The 14984-nt window shown below is 45.9% G+C and overlaps 1 protein-coding gene across 2 annotated transcripts in view; it reads right to left on the bottom strand.

Annotated features, from left to right (window-relative positions):
- Nucleotides 1-43: 43 nt before the first annotated feature.
- The window catches only part of LOC139345532 (protein MTSS 1-like), a 48351-nt gene continuing 33410 nt past the window's right edge, over nucleotides 44-14984 (bottom strand). Inside the window, exons 5-14 of one of the 2 annotated variants that reach the window (XM_070984172.1) lie at nucleotides 14590-14681; nucleotides 14210-14284; nucleotides 13869-13880; nucleotides 10211-10368; nucleotides 10011-10118; nucleotides 9638-9735; nucleotides 8583-8805; nucleotides 5905-6072; nucleotides 5555-5714; nucleotides 44-5409 (exon numbers count right to left, since the gene is read on the bottom strand). In XM_070984172.1, the coding sequence (XP_070840273.1) occupies nucleotides 4754-5409; nucleotides 5555-5714; nucleotides 5905-6072; nucleotides 8583-8805; nucleotides 9638-9735; nucleotides 10011-10118; nucleotides 10211-10368; nucleotides 13869-13880; nucleotides 14210-14284; nucleotides 14590-14681 (1750 nt within the window). In that variant the 3' untranslated portion in view covers nucleotides 44-4753. The remainder of the gene's footprint in view (nucleotides 5410-5554; nucleotides 5715-5904; nucleotides 6073-8582; nucleotides 8806-9637; nucleotides 9736-10010; nucleotides 10119-10210; nucleotides 10369-13868; nucleotides 13881-14209; nucleotides 14285-14589; nucleotides 14682-14984) is intronic. The other variant, XM_070984173.1, reaches the window with a different exon arrangement.

Genomic DNA, 14984 nt, shown 5'->3' with positions numbered 1-14984 from the left:
TCACAGTAAACGTAAACAGACCACAGGAGGCGTCGCTCAGATGCACATCGTATGCTACGATTTTATTATTTAGTCAAACAGCTGGTATACATAGAAAAAAGGAGACTGAGCATTAAACATAAAAAACAGGATTCTCAGGAGCCGTAAACGAAGCCGTCGGCCCACAAATAAAACCACAAGAAACAACAAGAAAAAACAGGTTGCTGTTTCTTCTACAGACGGGACTGAGTGAGATGCCTTCTGGGTAATGTAGTCCAGTTTTTAAAGTACCCCTCTTACATACTTCAAATGCAGTAAAACCTGTTAATGGATTAATTGATCCTCGATTATCAGCCAACAGGCAAAGAACTTGTGATGCGTTCAAGCCTGGTGGGAAATTTTAACGTCTGAGTTGAGGTAAGTTTTACATTCATGTGCTGTTTTGATAAAAATCAAGTAAAATCAGATCAATTAAAAAAATTTTACAAGTCTCTCACAGGTCATGTGACCATCAGTCAATGTTGAAGGTGATGACTAAAATTTTAAATGTTGACATTGTCCAAATGATTTTTCCCCCAAAACACTCAGATTTACAGGTTTTACTCATTTTTTTTTTACCTCGTCAAGGAATATTTTTGACATTCTCGTCAGCTGCTTTTTACTCCTTTAATAACTAATGACGCATCGTTTGGGGTGTTAACGCTGAACCTCCTCTGATTCTCGAATGATTCCCTTTAATCCCTTTAAATGGGGCGAGTCGAGGCGAGTTACTGATCTTTGCTGCCACACTGCAAACCCTCTGTGGCTCTGAAGGTCTTAATGTTTGTCTCGGCTCGGCTGTGGGAAAAGTAGGTTATGAAATTTAAGAAATAAAAGCCTCAATTTCAGCCCTGTCACACCATCCCATGCAGTCTGATGGCAGTGGATGACTGTCTCTTGGAACGTGGACATTTCAGTCAGGATGGACGGCAGGAAACAAAGAGCAGCATCCATGAAAACTCTTTTAAAGTCAGCATGAGGCCGTTCACTCGTATCAGATCAGGATTTTCCCGCCTACCAAACATCTTCAGAGCTGCTGAGAGACTGAACTGTCCACTTTCCACGACGTGTCCATCCAGGATCAGAGCTACTTTAAAAAATGGACGTCTGATGCGGATCTGTCCCACATTGATCATAATCAAACAATTTAACCTTGATGAGAATAAAATGTATCAAAAGAGAGAAACAGAGTATCAATCAGCAACATACTGAAGGAAATTTGGCAACTTGTCTCAAAGCTAAGCGTGAAAAAGCTGGACACACTGACCTCCACACACACTGAGGGCTGGACGAGCGACTCTCTCTCTGATCACTCTCTAACCCTCAGTGTGTGTCGACACTCAGATCTTGATAACACACACACAGTTACTGAGTCCTCACAGGCTCGAACATTCGGCTTCATACGCTTTTTATCGCATCAGCTACACGATCGTATTCGTTAACCTGCGCTGGAAAATGAACCGAGTGAAACCAGACGGAAGCAGACAGAGTATGAAACATGACGGGTGGCGTCGAAAAAAAAAAAGATCCGGTAGAAGTCGACTATTAAACCTTTTGTTCAACTAAAAACGACAACATGCAGATTAAATATCTGTTAATATGTTTTCTAGCTCGACAGGACGGTTTGAGTTCAGACGTGTGAAGCCACAAATTAAATGGATGAAAACACTGAAATGAATAAAGAGGCTACACGAATAATTGGACGTATGATGGCACTCTAGTAAAGGATTTAGTAGCAACAGGGAAGTTTTGTCTATTTCAGCTTGTTACGCTAATTACCCGCTAACACGTTAGATTTTTAGCTCATTGGGCTATTCGACATTTAGTAAATACAAGCTATTACAGGTTTATATATTTGTTGTGGTTGTACATGAATATCAGTGCACAGCAGGAAGTGCTCGTGTTCTGCTGTAACCATCAGTTTAACCACCGCTAACGGAGGATTTTCAGCCTCATCTGGCGCCATGATGGAGGTCTACGTAGCAGCGATTCGGCGTGACGTTAGCTTAAAAAACACGTTGTGATGAGTGTGTAGAAACAAACTACAAATCTGATGATTGTTCTTATGCTACAGTGTTAGCTTCTGCTAATCGTTGCACATTAGCCTGTGTACAGATTGGTTGAATTCAAATATTGATACCTTGCTAACAGTTGGCTAACTAGCAAAATATGAAAATGTCAACTTGAAACTTACCAATGTTAACGTCTCTTGTTGTAAACTGTCTGTAAAAATATTCAATAACATTATCAAAAAATTCAGATTTGTTCCTGTGCTACAATGTTACCTTCTAAGATGTGTTCATAAGCTAGCGTCCAAATTATTGGTAATTAGCTAGCAAGCAATAACATGACATCAAATGTGAATATTGTGCCTTTGAATTCTGTTGAGAAAACCGAACTGTACATCCTAAAGAGCTGAAGACCTCCAACATGGCTGCCAGAGAAAGCGTCAAACCACCTGAAAAACACTCCACTTACTGGTCTGATGGCTGCTAAGCACAGACAGTTTAGGACTAAAACAAGCTACACTCCAGACCAGTTCACTGAATACAGCTGCTCTTCTGATTCTCCATTCATGTATTGGGACAGTGAACTAGCGGTCCCTGGATTTTCATTTCGCAAAGCTAGCACGAAAAAGTCCTCGTTATCGATTAATTTGCCAGTTTTTGTCTCGATCGTTCGGTCTAGAAAATGTTTCCATGTTCAGATAATGCAGATCAGATAACGGCGGGACACTGTCCCAACACCTAAGCTCCGACTCGCCCGCAACCGTTAGCATCTGTGCAGTTAAATACAAGTCACCATCAGCACACTGGCTTCACGACAACAGACCAATACGAACCCACATCACTCCAATGACTACAGCTAAGTAGTAACACGGAACCCGTAGGAACAACCGCTATGACTAGCATGGACTCGGAGGTGTATGCTAACACGGTGTACAGTTGCTATACAGTTGGTAGATTAGCAACATGCTCAGAGTGAACAGCGTCAGAGGGACCTGAAGCTGGAGGCCAACAGAGTCCCAGATCAGGTCTGTCTGCAGGACCACCATCATTGATCAAGCTTTGATTTTTGTCCATTTTAGAGTTTTTTTTTTTAATTCAAAGTGCTTTACAGAAAATAAATGCTATAAAAAATATTTTTATCCTGATTGAAATTTATTATAAAATAAAAACCAAAATATAAAAAGAGCAAATAAATACCAAACAGTCCCTTTTCATATCTTTGATTTTCAGTTAACAAATCAAAGACGGGACATTATTTCGTTCTGCTAACAGCAGCCTGTGCAGGACTGAGGCGGGTCTATGGGCAGACAAGGGATGTTTCCCAGTCCACCACATTGCACTGCCATGTTTCTACAGTAGCCCAGAGCAGACAAACCAAGCACTGACTCTAGGCAGTCTGTTGTGGTTGTAGCAGCCCCCATAGCTTCTCCCACATGCTTGGAAAGGACACGTGAGGTGGGGGGTGTTCAGCTGGTTGCAGTCCGACACACCGGTCCTCTAATCTAGCAAGTTGTTGGCATCTGCAGGTCCTGATCTGCTGCTGTTGACACTGTTACTGCTGGGATATTATAGACTTAACTGTCTTATGAATCTGATTTAAAAGCCAAAATGACTGTTTATACTGGGGCAAACGTTCAGGACATGCAGGTGAATCGACGGTGTGGTTTTAATAACTGCTGACTGAATGATTACACAGCACTCTTCAATATGCTACGCTACATATACAAATACTCTCTGTTTGCGTAGAGGCTCGATTTTCCTTTCAGTCCGTCTTTGTTCTCCATCAAACACCTCATCTACGTTTGTACAGACAAAAAGAAATCCAGCATTATTTCAGTTAAATAGAGAATATTTAAGTTAAATTCAGCACTCAGGCTTTTTGGCACCTTCAGTGGAAATGGGAGACGGGGGGGTGGGGGGGGGGGGTGTAAAAGGACCGTATGACAAACGAAACGTTCAAACACATCAAAATATAAATATGTACATACAAATAATGATTTGATCTTTTGAAAATACTCCTTCCAGCTCAGCATCAACTCCTCCAGAACTTTCCCTCCATCATCTTATTTCCATTAATACACGCATTAACATTTACGCTACAAGAAGGACCTCGCACAACTCACTCATCTTCGACGAGGATGTCCTTCCACGCCGTTTCTCTTCTATCCAGAAGTTGCCCAGAGGAAATGATCTCAGATCAGCATCAGGGTTGACCAGCAGTCACCTCAGAGGGAACTGAACTGGAGTGAGTCGAGTGGAATACTGAGAGTTTGGGAGCTCTGAGAGGAAGCAGGTTTCTTCTTTGGGAGAAGTGCTTCAGTCAGTTTCCAAAGAAAGATTCAGATCATCCTTCAGTTTTCAAACAGCTCACGTCTCCCTTTCAGCCACATGAGCTCCACAGACTCCCCTCAGTTTGTATCAGTTTATCCAAATCACACCTCACAGCCAGCAAAGCTCATCCCAAAAACTCGGTGGAGGCGCCGTCATCCCTCATTTAAACTATTTCTCTCTGGCAGGAAGTGAGTCTGCCAAGTTTCTTACCTTTTCTAAAACTCATTTGTTGAAATTCCAAAACTGATCCTTGATCATAGTCGCCGGGCAACTTCTTCCCATTTGATGTCATAGCTCTCATTAACGTTTACTTAGTAATAACCATTTTGTGGCCCTGTTTGCTTCAATTCAGCCAGGGATGCAAAATGGCTCAAGTCACAGCTGCGCCTCTCGTCTCAGTGAATGATCGGTGCTGATCGGTCGTTGCTCGTCACTCTCTTGAGCCTGACGCCTCGTCGGATGGCCACCAGGAAGTCCTCCACCTCGCTGTATTCCGTCTCCTCCAGGAGCTCCGGGAGAGGCCGGCGCTCCCACTCCGACACCCGGCCGCTGGGCTGCGGTGGTGGGGTGGGAGGATCGGACCCCTCACCCAGGTGCTGGGTCTCCCAGGTGCCGGACCTCGGCAACAATGGCCCACTGCTGCCCGGTGACAAAGGGGTGGTCGGGGGGCTGAGCGGGGTTCGTGGCGTGTTGCTGTCCTCTGATGCCGCCCTGCTGGGGAAGCCGGGATGTTCAGGCACAGTTGGGGTCTTCACTGGGATCATGGGGGGCTTGATGGGAATGGGGCCCAAGCTAAGGCCCCCAGAGGGCCGTCGCAGGTTGGGTTTGGAAGACGGCGTCCGTCGGATGGTGGCGACTCCCGGGGTGACTATGGCAGAGGGGTTGGAAGGCAGCCCGGCGGTGGAGGCCGGGCGTTTGGACTGGAACATACGGCGGTAGGACTGACTGATGTCGCTGTTTCTGGGGATGGTGGAGGATTTATCAAAGTCTGATGACGGCTGAGATTCACCTTCCTGATCGGCCCCGATGGAGTAGTAGTCACAGTCCGACACTGAGAGACAAAAACCAGTTTTACTCTTCAGCTCAAAAACACGTCTGACAGAACAGATACGATTAGTTTGAATCAGTCAATCGACACAGAACACAACAACAGCTTCAACACTTCAAGCGTCGATGGATGCATGACGCGTGTGCACCTTGTGAGGGGATGGTGTCCTCTGAGCAGCAGGGGGTGTTGGTCTGGCTGCTGTAGCCGCTGGAGCCCTGCAGCGAGTCCCTGCTGGAGCCGTGGATGTCCAGCTGGAGGCCGCGGGCCAGCGCTCGGGCCAGCTCCTCATGGGCGTCCCTGTCCTCCTGCTGGCGTCAACACACACACACGCACGCACGCACGCACGCACGCACGCACGCACGCACGCACGCACGCACACACACACACACACACACAGAGCTCAGTTACCAACGCTCTGTCCAATCAGAACATTGCCAGCAGGTCATGTGACCGTGTTTACACACTGTCAGCTGATCAGTGTGAAAAATGCCATCTGACCTTGTGTGATGTCACAGAGTGGCTTCCTTTAACCCCCTGCGGTTCCTCCCCTGGTGTGGTGACCTCAGCGCCCTGGTGGCTGCTGGGATCTGTAGTCTCTCTCCTGTCCTTGCTCCTCTTCAGGGTGTTGACCACTGATTGGTCATATGGTCCCGGTTTGGCCCAGTCCTGCAGACAGAAACACTTCACTGCTTTTCTCACTGGAAACTGAATCACTTTGGAGTTTTGACTGCTGGTTTTTGTAACTTCTGGTGGCAATTTGCCATTAATTTAACATTTTAGAGACTGAACGATAAAACATTATAATCAATGAATTAAGAGACCAATAAAACAATAAGGGCACTTTACATGATTGCTTGTTTGTATTTTTGACAAAATGAACAAAAGTAAGCACGTTTGCATTTTGAAGCTGCAGCCAGCAAACGTTTGGGATTTTACATCAGAATTTGGATTCAGTTTGAGTCTGAGCTGCAGCCAAATTATTAGAAAAACAAGTATAAACATTATGCAGTTTGAGTGAAAAATGAAGTCCAGTGTTAATCCAGTAGAGAGCTGGTTGAGAGGTAAGCGAGACTTTCTATAAAGCGTCTGCAGTATTGTCTGAAGATCTGATGGTCTGATGATGGAATCAGATGAAATAAAAACCAACTGATGAAACGCGTCATCGTACTGTTTGTTTTCAGAGTGAGAAAAGAAAGAAAGACAAAGCAAGCATAAGATGAAAGAACAGAAAATCAAAAGACGGGAGGAGTGGAAGATGAAAGGAGGAAAGAGGAGGAGGAGGAGATCAGGGAGCGTGAGGATCAAACCTTCCAGGATGGGACTCTGGACGACAGCATCATTCCGAGCCCCGAGGGGCCGAGAGGCAGGAGCTCCCCCGGTTGGCCGGAGCCTGATTGAGACCACGGCCACGTGGGAGAAACGGACGAATAGGAGGGCGAGGACATGGGAGAGGTGGAGGTGAAGTATGGAGGGTGGAGGTGGGTGTCCTGGGCCTGCAGTACCAGTCCATGCAGACAGAGGGCGTGATGGTCAAAACCATTTGACAACTGAAGGCGAGCGAATGAGGGAGAAGCAGAAAACAATCAAAAATTAAAGCTGACAGTGATGATGTGATGCACAGGTGGAGGTGAAGGAGCGACACGTAGCGGGAGGAGCTCAGCGGTCTCTTAAAATAGGTCTTTAAGCTGCTGTTTACAGTTTTTGATTCTGAATCTCTGCGACACACAGGACCAGGACCAGGACCAGGACCAGGACCAGGACCAGGACCAGGACCACGAAGGCAAAACCGCCAAATTAGCAAAGATTTGATGCAAACAAATGTCTTCCAGGTGTTAACTTCAACAGAAAACAACACGCGCAGAGCAGACCCACAAACCCCCAGACGTGTGTGTGGACGTTCACCTGTTGCTGCCCAGCGCGGGGCTCGTTGTGTGAGGGTGAGGAAGAGGAGGAGGAGGAGGAGGAAGGCTCCTCAGACTGAGAGGACAAAGGAGAGACACACGACTGCAGCAGAGCCATGCAAAGCAAACACAGCCGAGAAAGAGACACAGAAGAGAGCAGAGTGAGCATCTGGAGGCGGGTTAGTGATTAAAAAAAGCACAGAAGAAGAATTAGCAGGTAAAAGCACGAATCACAAAGAGCTGGAGCAGCAGAAGAAGACGAGGTGATGAAGCAGAAGCAGGTTCAGCAGGTGGAGGGAAGCTAAAGGCTGTGATGGCTGGACAGAGGCTGTATACACAGAGCATCCCATAATACACAGAGCATCCCATAATACACAGAGGATAATAATAAACAGTATCATCATTCAAACACAGTTTCATTTGTAATCAGAGTTACATTCATATTTAAATCTGAATTTCACCAAATCTGATTTTTCTTTGTTGTTTTCGGAGCAGCTGGTCTCCACAAAACTAAGTTTCAGGGTTAGGATTCAGTTCTAGTGTTCGGGTGGAGCTGGGCAGGCAGTGACGGGGTTAAAGTTGTGGTAAATGTCCAGGGAAGTGACAAAGCGTGAAGTTGTGATTGCATGTGAGGACGGACTTCAGGCCTGGAAAGCGAGGACATTCTGTCAAGACCAGGTTTTAGGATTTCGGTGGGCTGAGAATCGTCTGATCCTCTGCAGGATCCTCTCATCCTGCAGAGGATTTCCTCCTTTTCTTTGTTTCACTTCCTATAAACTGAATATACTTGTGTTTTGGACTGTTGGACGGACAAAAAGACGTGACCAATGAGTCCGGGAAACATTTTACAGATGAAACGGTTCATTACAGAAAGAATTGAAGATAAGACTGTTGTCTCTGTCCTCACTCTGCGTGAACCACAGCTTTAGAAACCCTGTGGCAGCCGGGTGACTCAGCACACACACACACACACACACACACACACACACACACACACACACACACACACACACACACACACACACACACACACACACACACACACACACACACACACACACACACACACACACACACACACACACACACACACACACACACACACACACAGCAGCTTCATGGACACACAGCTTCATGGACACACAGTATCCTAGCAACCTGGAGGGATTTTCTGACCTCATTGGTGGATGATATAGAAGTGCCTCTGCTCATCAGCCAATCACATGAAAGCACTGAAGCACAGGTGCCTCTGTGTTTTTAATCCCTGCTCCTTACCTGCGAGGTTTCCGGGGGCATGGGCGACGGGGACTTGGACTGGAAGGCGTCCTGGGAGATGAAGCCGGAGTCGTGGGAGGACACCGAGGAGAGGCGGGCTGGCGTCTGCTGGGGGAGCACCGAGGAAGAGGAGGAGGAGGCGCGGTAGCGGAAATGGGAGGTCGGGGAGTGGCAGTGTGAGCCACTGGAGCGGGAGTCGCTGCTGTTCACGCTGTTCAGGCTGCTGCAGGACGGAGGAAGAGGAGGAGGAGGAGGAGAGTCACAACTCAAGGTCCAACGCATCTTCAATGATCTGAGTCTCTGAGACTTCACCACTTTTATTAAAGACTTGTTGAATGTTTAAAAATGGCGTCTGTATAATTTGGGTGAACTGAGCCTTTAACACGGTGACACAGCAGCTTAACGTCATAGACTCTGAACATCTTTCCAGATGTTAGATCTACTAAAACAGCTGGAGATGAACGCTGAGACTCTGTCTGTGTGCAAAGTCTCCTCCGTTAACATCAGCTGAGGTGTTGGTCATGTTTCACCTGCATCTTTAAGAAAGCTGTGTGAAGGTTTTTAGCACCAGAACAAGCTGCTTTGGATAACTTAGTACCTTTTTTGACTCGACTATATGTGCCAAAGAGCTCAGTGAATCTTTGTAAATAAAAAGCTTTACTTATTTAAGGACTGAAAGAAAAAGCCAACAGACGTGAGACTCAGACTCATTCCAGCTGAACTGTTCTTCCGCAGACTGTTTCACACCTTCAGTTTATTAGAAACCATTTTCATTTGGATCATTGAAGAGAAACTTGAGTCTGTAACCCGAGCAGACGCTGGCTGAGACCACATTCAGCTTTACAAGACTGGGTCTTGGGACCTGGACCAACACACTGACCCTCTATCAAACAACATTTCTTCCTCTTTAAAGAATCTAATATCTGTCTGAATGTTTTAATTCAACTCATCAGAAATCAACAGCTGCAGTTCAGCTGTGGGCCACAGGGGGGCAGTAGAGCACAGGCTGGATAAAACAAGGAGCAGCTTGTTGGGGAGGTTTGGCCACAACCGACCTGCACATGCTTGACTTCCTGGATACGGTGGTGCTCGGTGACGAGGGCGGAGTCTGGTAGGACCAGGTGCACTCGGAGCCCTTCAGGTCCACGATTACCTGGAGGGAGAAAGAAAGAGGAGTCTGATAGTCTGTCTGATCAGCAGAGTTCAGACAGACCATCATATTCTGAAAATCTCAAGTTTCTTCCCTCAGTTTGGCCCTAATACTCTGCCGTAGTATTCATGCAGGACATCAGTGTATGAAAATGAGGGCTTGTTTCAGATCAAGAGTATAATTACATAAAAATATTAATAATTCAGCCCCATGAGACGCAGACCAGGACAGGAAGAGGACTGGGCTGAACCAGTCCAGTTGTGCTCAGACGGGCGCACCTGTTCGCTGGAGGCGGGCAGCTTGTGGGGGTCCATAGTGAGCGTCTTCAGGTCATCTGTCAGAGTCTGGAGGTGCGTGATCTCCCCCAGCATGGACATCTCCTCCTCCTGAGACACACAAACACGACAGCTTCAGACTCTACACCGGAGCTACGTCACCGCAGCGCAGACGCCGTGTTTCTGACGGATGTGCGACTGACCACGACGGGCTTCAGCATGGAGACGAAGCAGCAGAAACGACTCCTCTCCTCCACCAGCGCCTTCCGCACCGCCTGCTTCTCCGTCTCCTCCAGCAGCAGGTACTTATCACTGACGTCCTGCATGGCGCTGTCCAGCTGAGGCTGGAGGTCCCCGCGACCTGCGGACGCATCACATGATCACAGGTACATGAACATACAGCCTCAGTGCACAAAGCAAAGTGTCTTACATTTAATACAGTTAGACAACATATTTTAAAAAGTGCTTTAAAAGCCAAGAAAAGACAAGACAAAAAGAGCTGAACATCCTACTCCAGATATTAGAGTAGGAAAGGCAGAAGAAGAAACACGAGGCGGCAGACGAAGAGAACCACAGACTGTTTATTATCTGTGAAATCGTATCTTCACTAAACACGACGTGGAGCCAAACACTCGGTGGCTTCAAAACAATAGTTAGAGCCTCCCACAAACCATTAACCCACATTAAAGAATTAAGAGAGCTCTCTCTCCTAAACCAGCGATCCGTCAGGCCTGGAAACGAACAACCACTGGCATCCAGCGAGCGCTCCCCACAGCGTTACGAGGGGGGTGATCAATTATCTGAAGACATCTGATTACAAAATACTCATCTGAAGTCGCAGAGATGTTTCGTAAGAGGATTTTGTTTTTGACCCTGATCAGATTCCTTTTGTTGGCTTCGTCAGTAAACATGAGGCTGGATGTGGAACCAGCTCTGATGAGTTTTTTCAGGAGATTTGTTCACAGTCAAACCACGTGAGAAGAAACTAACGGTGGTTTCTTCCTGTTCTGTTCGGTTCATTTGGTAATCTCATCATCTGTTCTGTACTTCAGGACAAACACAAACATGTAATTAAAGTTCTTTATTCCTCCAGTGAGATCCACGGCCGGGGTCTGCGGCCGGGCTGATCGATGGGACGAGCTCCGACTGAACTTTTCCAGCCTTCGGCGATAAACAGAGAAAACAGGCTGAGAGTTCCTTCGAGGGACAGGAATGTGGTTTCTGGTTTAACCCGGAGTTCAGCAGCATCGGCCTCACAGTCTGTGTTTCTGTCTCATCTCTCTTCTTCTTCTTTTGTCCAAATAGCCAGGCTGTGCAGGAAACCAGACGTGTTCACGGACACAGCAGAACTCAGTGGGTATCAGCTTTCTCAGCTTCCTCCAAACTTTAGATCTGTGGTTTACTTATTTATCAGACTATTGGTCCGAGATGCTGCTTCCTCCTCCTTGAAACGAGCTTGTTTTCAACAATAATGTCAAAACAAGCTTAAAGCGCATCTGTTAACAGCAGTCGTGAGTGAAGTCAGATCTTAGAACAGACGACCAAAACATGCCAGAAATCCATCCAACCGCCCGACAGCGTGACCGATAAGGAAACTAATCAGAATCTTCAGTAGGTAACGATGGCTTCGCTCTGCTGCATCAGTCTTTATCGTGCACATGAGTACCGTGATGATCGGAAACCCAGTTAAGGCGTAGAAATGATGAATTTGGAGCAAAATGTTCATTGTTGACATGATTTTAAGAAACTTTTTTAAATAGGGCATGTAACAGTAGATTTCCTCTCAATAGATAATCTCTAATCTCTCCCTCCATCTTTAATCTCACTCAGAGTGATGCCTCCGCTCCTCCATCACTCTCATTACATTCACTCCACCTCAGCAGAGGTTTCCTTTCCCTTTAACGCCACCTCTTCCTCCGTCTCTCCTCTTACATTCATTTCATTCCAACACAAGCTCTTCCTCCCGTTTTCCTCCTTTGACTCTCCTTCTCCCACTCTCGTTCCCTCGTAGCGCTCATACCACGGCGGCGGGAGTTTCCTCCTGCAGTAATAACAGGCTGGAAGGGCCGAAGCGGCTCCACCACATCTGAGGTTCCTCTGGGGTCAATCCCAGGTCCTGTTTATTCAGTCTTAAAGGCTCAGTTCTAAGCTGGAAGCCATCAAGTCCTTTGTCGGCAGGATCAACACGCTCTTGTTTCCACTCATAATAAAGCTGGTTTTAGTGCCGTGAATCAGACTGGAACTACTTGTTCTAAAAGCAGAGGGATTGTTTTGATGTTTACTTGTGGTTCTTTGCAGCTCAGTGGGTAGAGCAAAGCAATAACACTGACGTCCAGCGTCAACGCTCTCACTTCTTTTCCGCTGCTGATCAATCGTGAAGCAGTCAATTAATAACTACAACCCTGATTCCAATAAGTTTGATAAAAACAGAATGTGATCGTCTGCAAAGAAACGGTTTCTACCGACAGTGATTTTAGTTTATGTAGTTTATCCAATCATCTCGTGAACGACTGAGCCTTTCCAGGATGCCAGTCAACCTGTTTACCTGTGGAACGTTCCAAACAGGTGTTTCTTTCCCAGTCTGTGAAACATGTTGCTGCGTCAGATTCACAATAAGCAGATATTTACAAAAATCTATGCCAATGAGGTTAGACATGAAAAGAGCATTTAAGCTTTCCATCGTGTGAGCTCAGTGGAAAATGGCCACCATTTGAACATGGTCTATACTGTAGCTTAATATTGACTGATTGATTGATTGATGATTACAGGTGTTAGATGAAAAGTGATGAACAAAGTTATTACAATCCATCACTTAAAGACACAGAAGTCAAACTCACGATGGTGCGAGAGGAAAAGTCAGAGGATCATTCAGAGAGATTCATCCTCTGGGTACCACGAAAGCCTGAACATAATTTCATGGTAATCCATCCAGTAGTTATTGACATATTTCTGTTTGGACCAAATTGGCGAGCCAACTAACTGACATCCCTGGAGCCATCCTGCTAACGTGGCTAAAAATAACAAGTCTGTCAAACATGAAGGTTTTTTATGTTTTTCTCTTTTAGGTTATTGGAAATTAAATATTTTTCAGTAAACAGTCGACAAATCAACTTCTCAGATGTCTCTGGTGGACAATTTAAGCAACTAAACAAACTCATATCTTCAGCATTTTGGAACTAATTAACACAACAGTCCTGATTCATCTGTGATAGAGCAAATATCTGTTGGCTGATTTACGGCTCGCCTGTGTTATTCCACATGGTTGTGTAGTGCGTCATTTATTTTCTTGTGTGCTGTTGTGGTTGATTGTGTCACATAATAAAACAATCTGCTCTTTGAAGGCTCTTTCTTTGTGTGACTCTGGTCTTTTGTTGTGTTCAGGCTTCGGTTACGAGAGTCACACAAACATCTAAACAACGTGGGAACGCATTTCAGCCGAGCCCTGGATGTGATGTGGAGATGCAGATGATGTGACGGAGCTGAAGGTGTCAGCGAGGCAGGAAGTGCTGACTGTGACACATACGGCGTGATGGGATGAGACCAAACCACCAGAGGATTCTTACTGGTGTCTAAATGTACAACCTGCTCAAACCAGTCAGAGTAGGAGCATCTTCTTCTGTGTTACTGCTATTTTACAACTAAACGGGACTAAAACTGGCAGGACTAGTTACTGAGAGCAGATACTGGAAGATGAAGAGATGTCATTCTAAACATAAACACACAGACTCGTGAAATTCTGCATACCCACAATAACAACACATGATCGAGAAGAGGAAGGAAGTCAGGCAGCAGAGTTAGACAAGAGAAGAAGAAGTTTTGGTTTCAGCCCTGGACGGCGGGCAGGCGAGTAAAACAACTTACCAAATACATCAGCTGGACAAAGCAGAGCATGATGGGACACCACAGGAGGCGGATTGTTGGAAAAGGAAAAAAACAAACATATTAGCTTTTAAGTCCTCGCTTCTTTTCATACACCCACCTCATAATGTCACGCCACTTAAATACCACTTAATTATCTCATGAATCCCACTAATCGTTTAATTATGACTGACTCAACCAAACCGTCCCCGGCTCTTTCACCAGAGTGCGTCATCACAAATGTCAAAGTGATTCTGGAGCGTTTCTCTTTTTGCGTGCTGGAGCTAAATGACGGCACTGGATGCTAATCGCTCACACGTGAGCAAACAGCAGAGAGATCGAACCTTTCTTTGCTTTCTTCTGCAGCTTCAGAGTGTCTGAAGATCTCTTCTTGATCTCCTGACGGGCCTTCTTGTACTCTGCAGAGAAACACACAGATCAGTGAGAACATCTGAAAATCTAAGAGCAGCTAAAACTTAAACCGTGATGGAGAGAAGATCTGATAAACTAGTCCTGCTAATGCTAACTAGCCTAGCTTAGCAGAGCAGCAGTCACATGAGGTTAAACTGCTTTTATATCACATATTCAGATGTGTTCAATTAAAGAGTGATGTATTAAACTAACTCATCAGTGCAAAAGGCTCCCGGTGGAAACGAGGTCTGTGTTATCGTGTCTTTGGACAGGACAGGTGCCTGTGCTTCAGTGTGCGTCTCCGTTTGTGTACCTTTGGCATGGTCCTTGTCCAGAGTGTTGGCGACTCTCTTCCACTCCTCCATCTGCTCCTGCAGAGGGTTGATCAGACAGTCCAGAAACACCCTGCCAACACACACAAACACACACTGTTCGAGCTGTGGGGACCAAAACAAAGTCCGTATCACAGAGATTTTCAGGTTTAGACTCGGTTTAAGGTTCAGGTTAGACTAAGTCTTCAGTATGTGAGTCAATACAATGAAACAAATGATTGTGAACAGCTGTAGAGGCAAACAGCTGAAACAGACCAGAGAAAAGTTCCGTTTTAAAAGTGTGCAAACCAGATTTTTTGTGCATGAAAGCGGCCGATCACGCTCAGTCTGGAGTGAGTTTCTGCTTTCTGTGGGTCTTGTTCACCACTGAAGGAAA

The sequence above is a fragment of the Chaetodon trifascialis genome, chromosome 17, assembly GCF_039877785.1.
Source record: "Chaetodon trifascialis isolate fChaTrf1 chromosome 17, fChaTrf1.hap1, whole genome shotgun sequence".
Taxonomy (NCBI): Eukaryota; Metazoa; Chordata; class Actinopteri; order Chaetodontiformes; family Chaetodontidae; genus Chaetodon; species Chaetodon trifascialis.
Note: the sequence above shows the minus strand (reverse complement) of the source record. Positions and strands in the feature narration are given on the sequence as shown.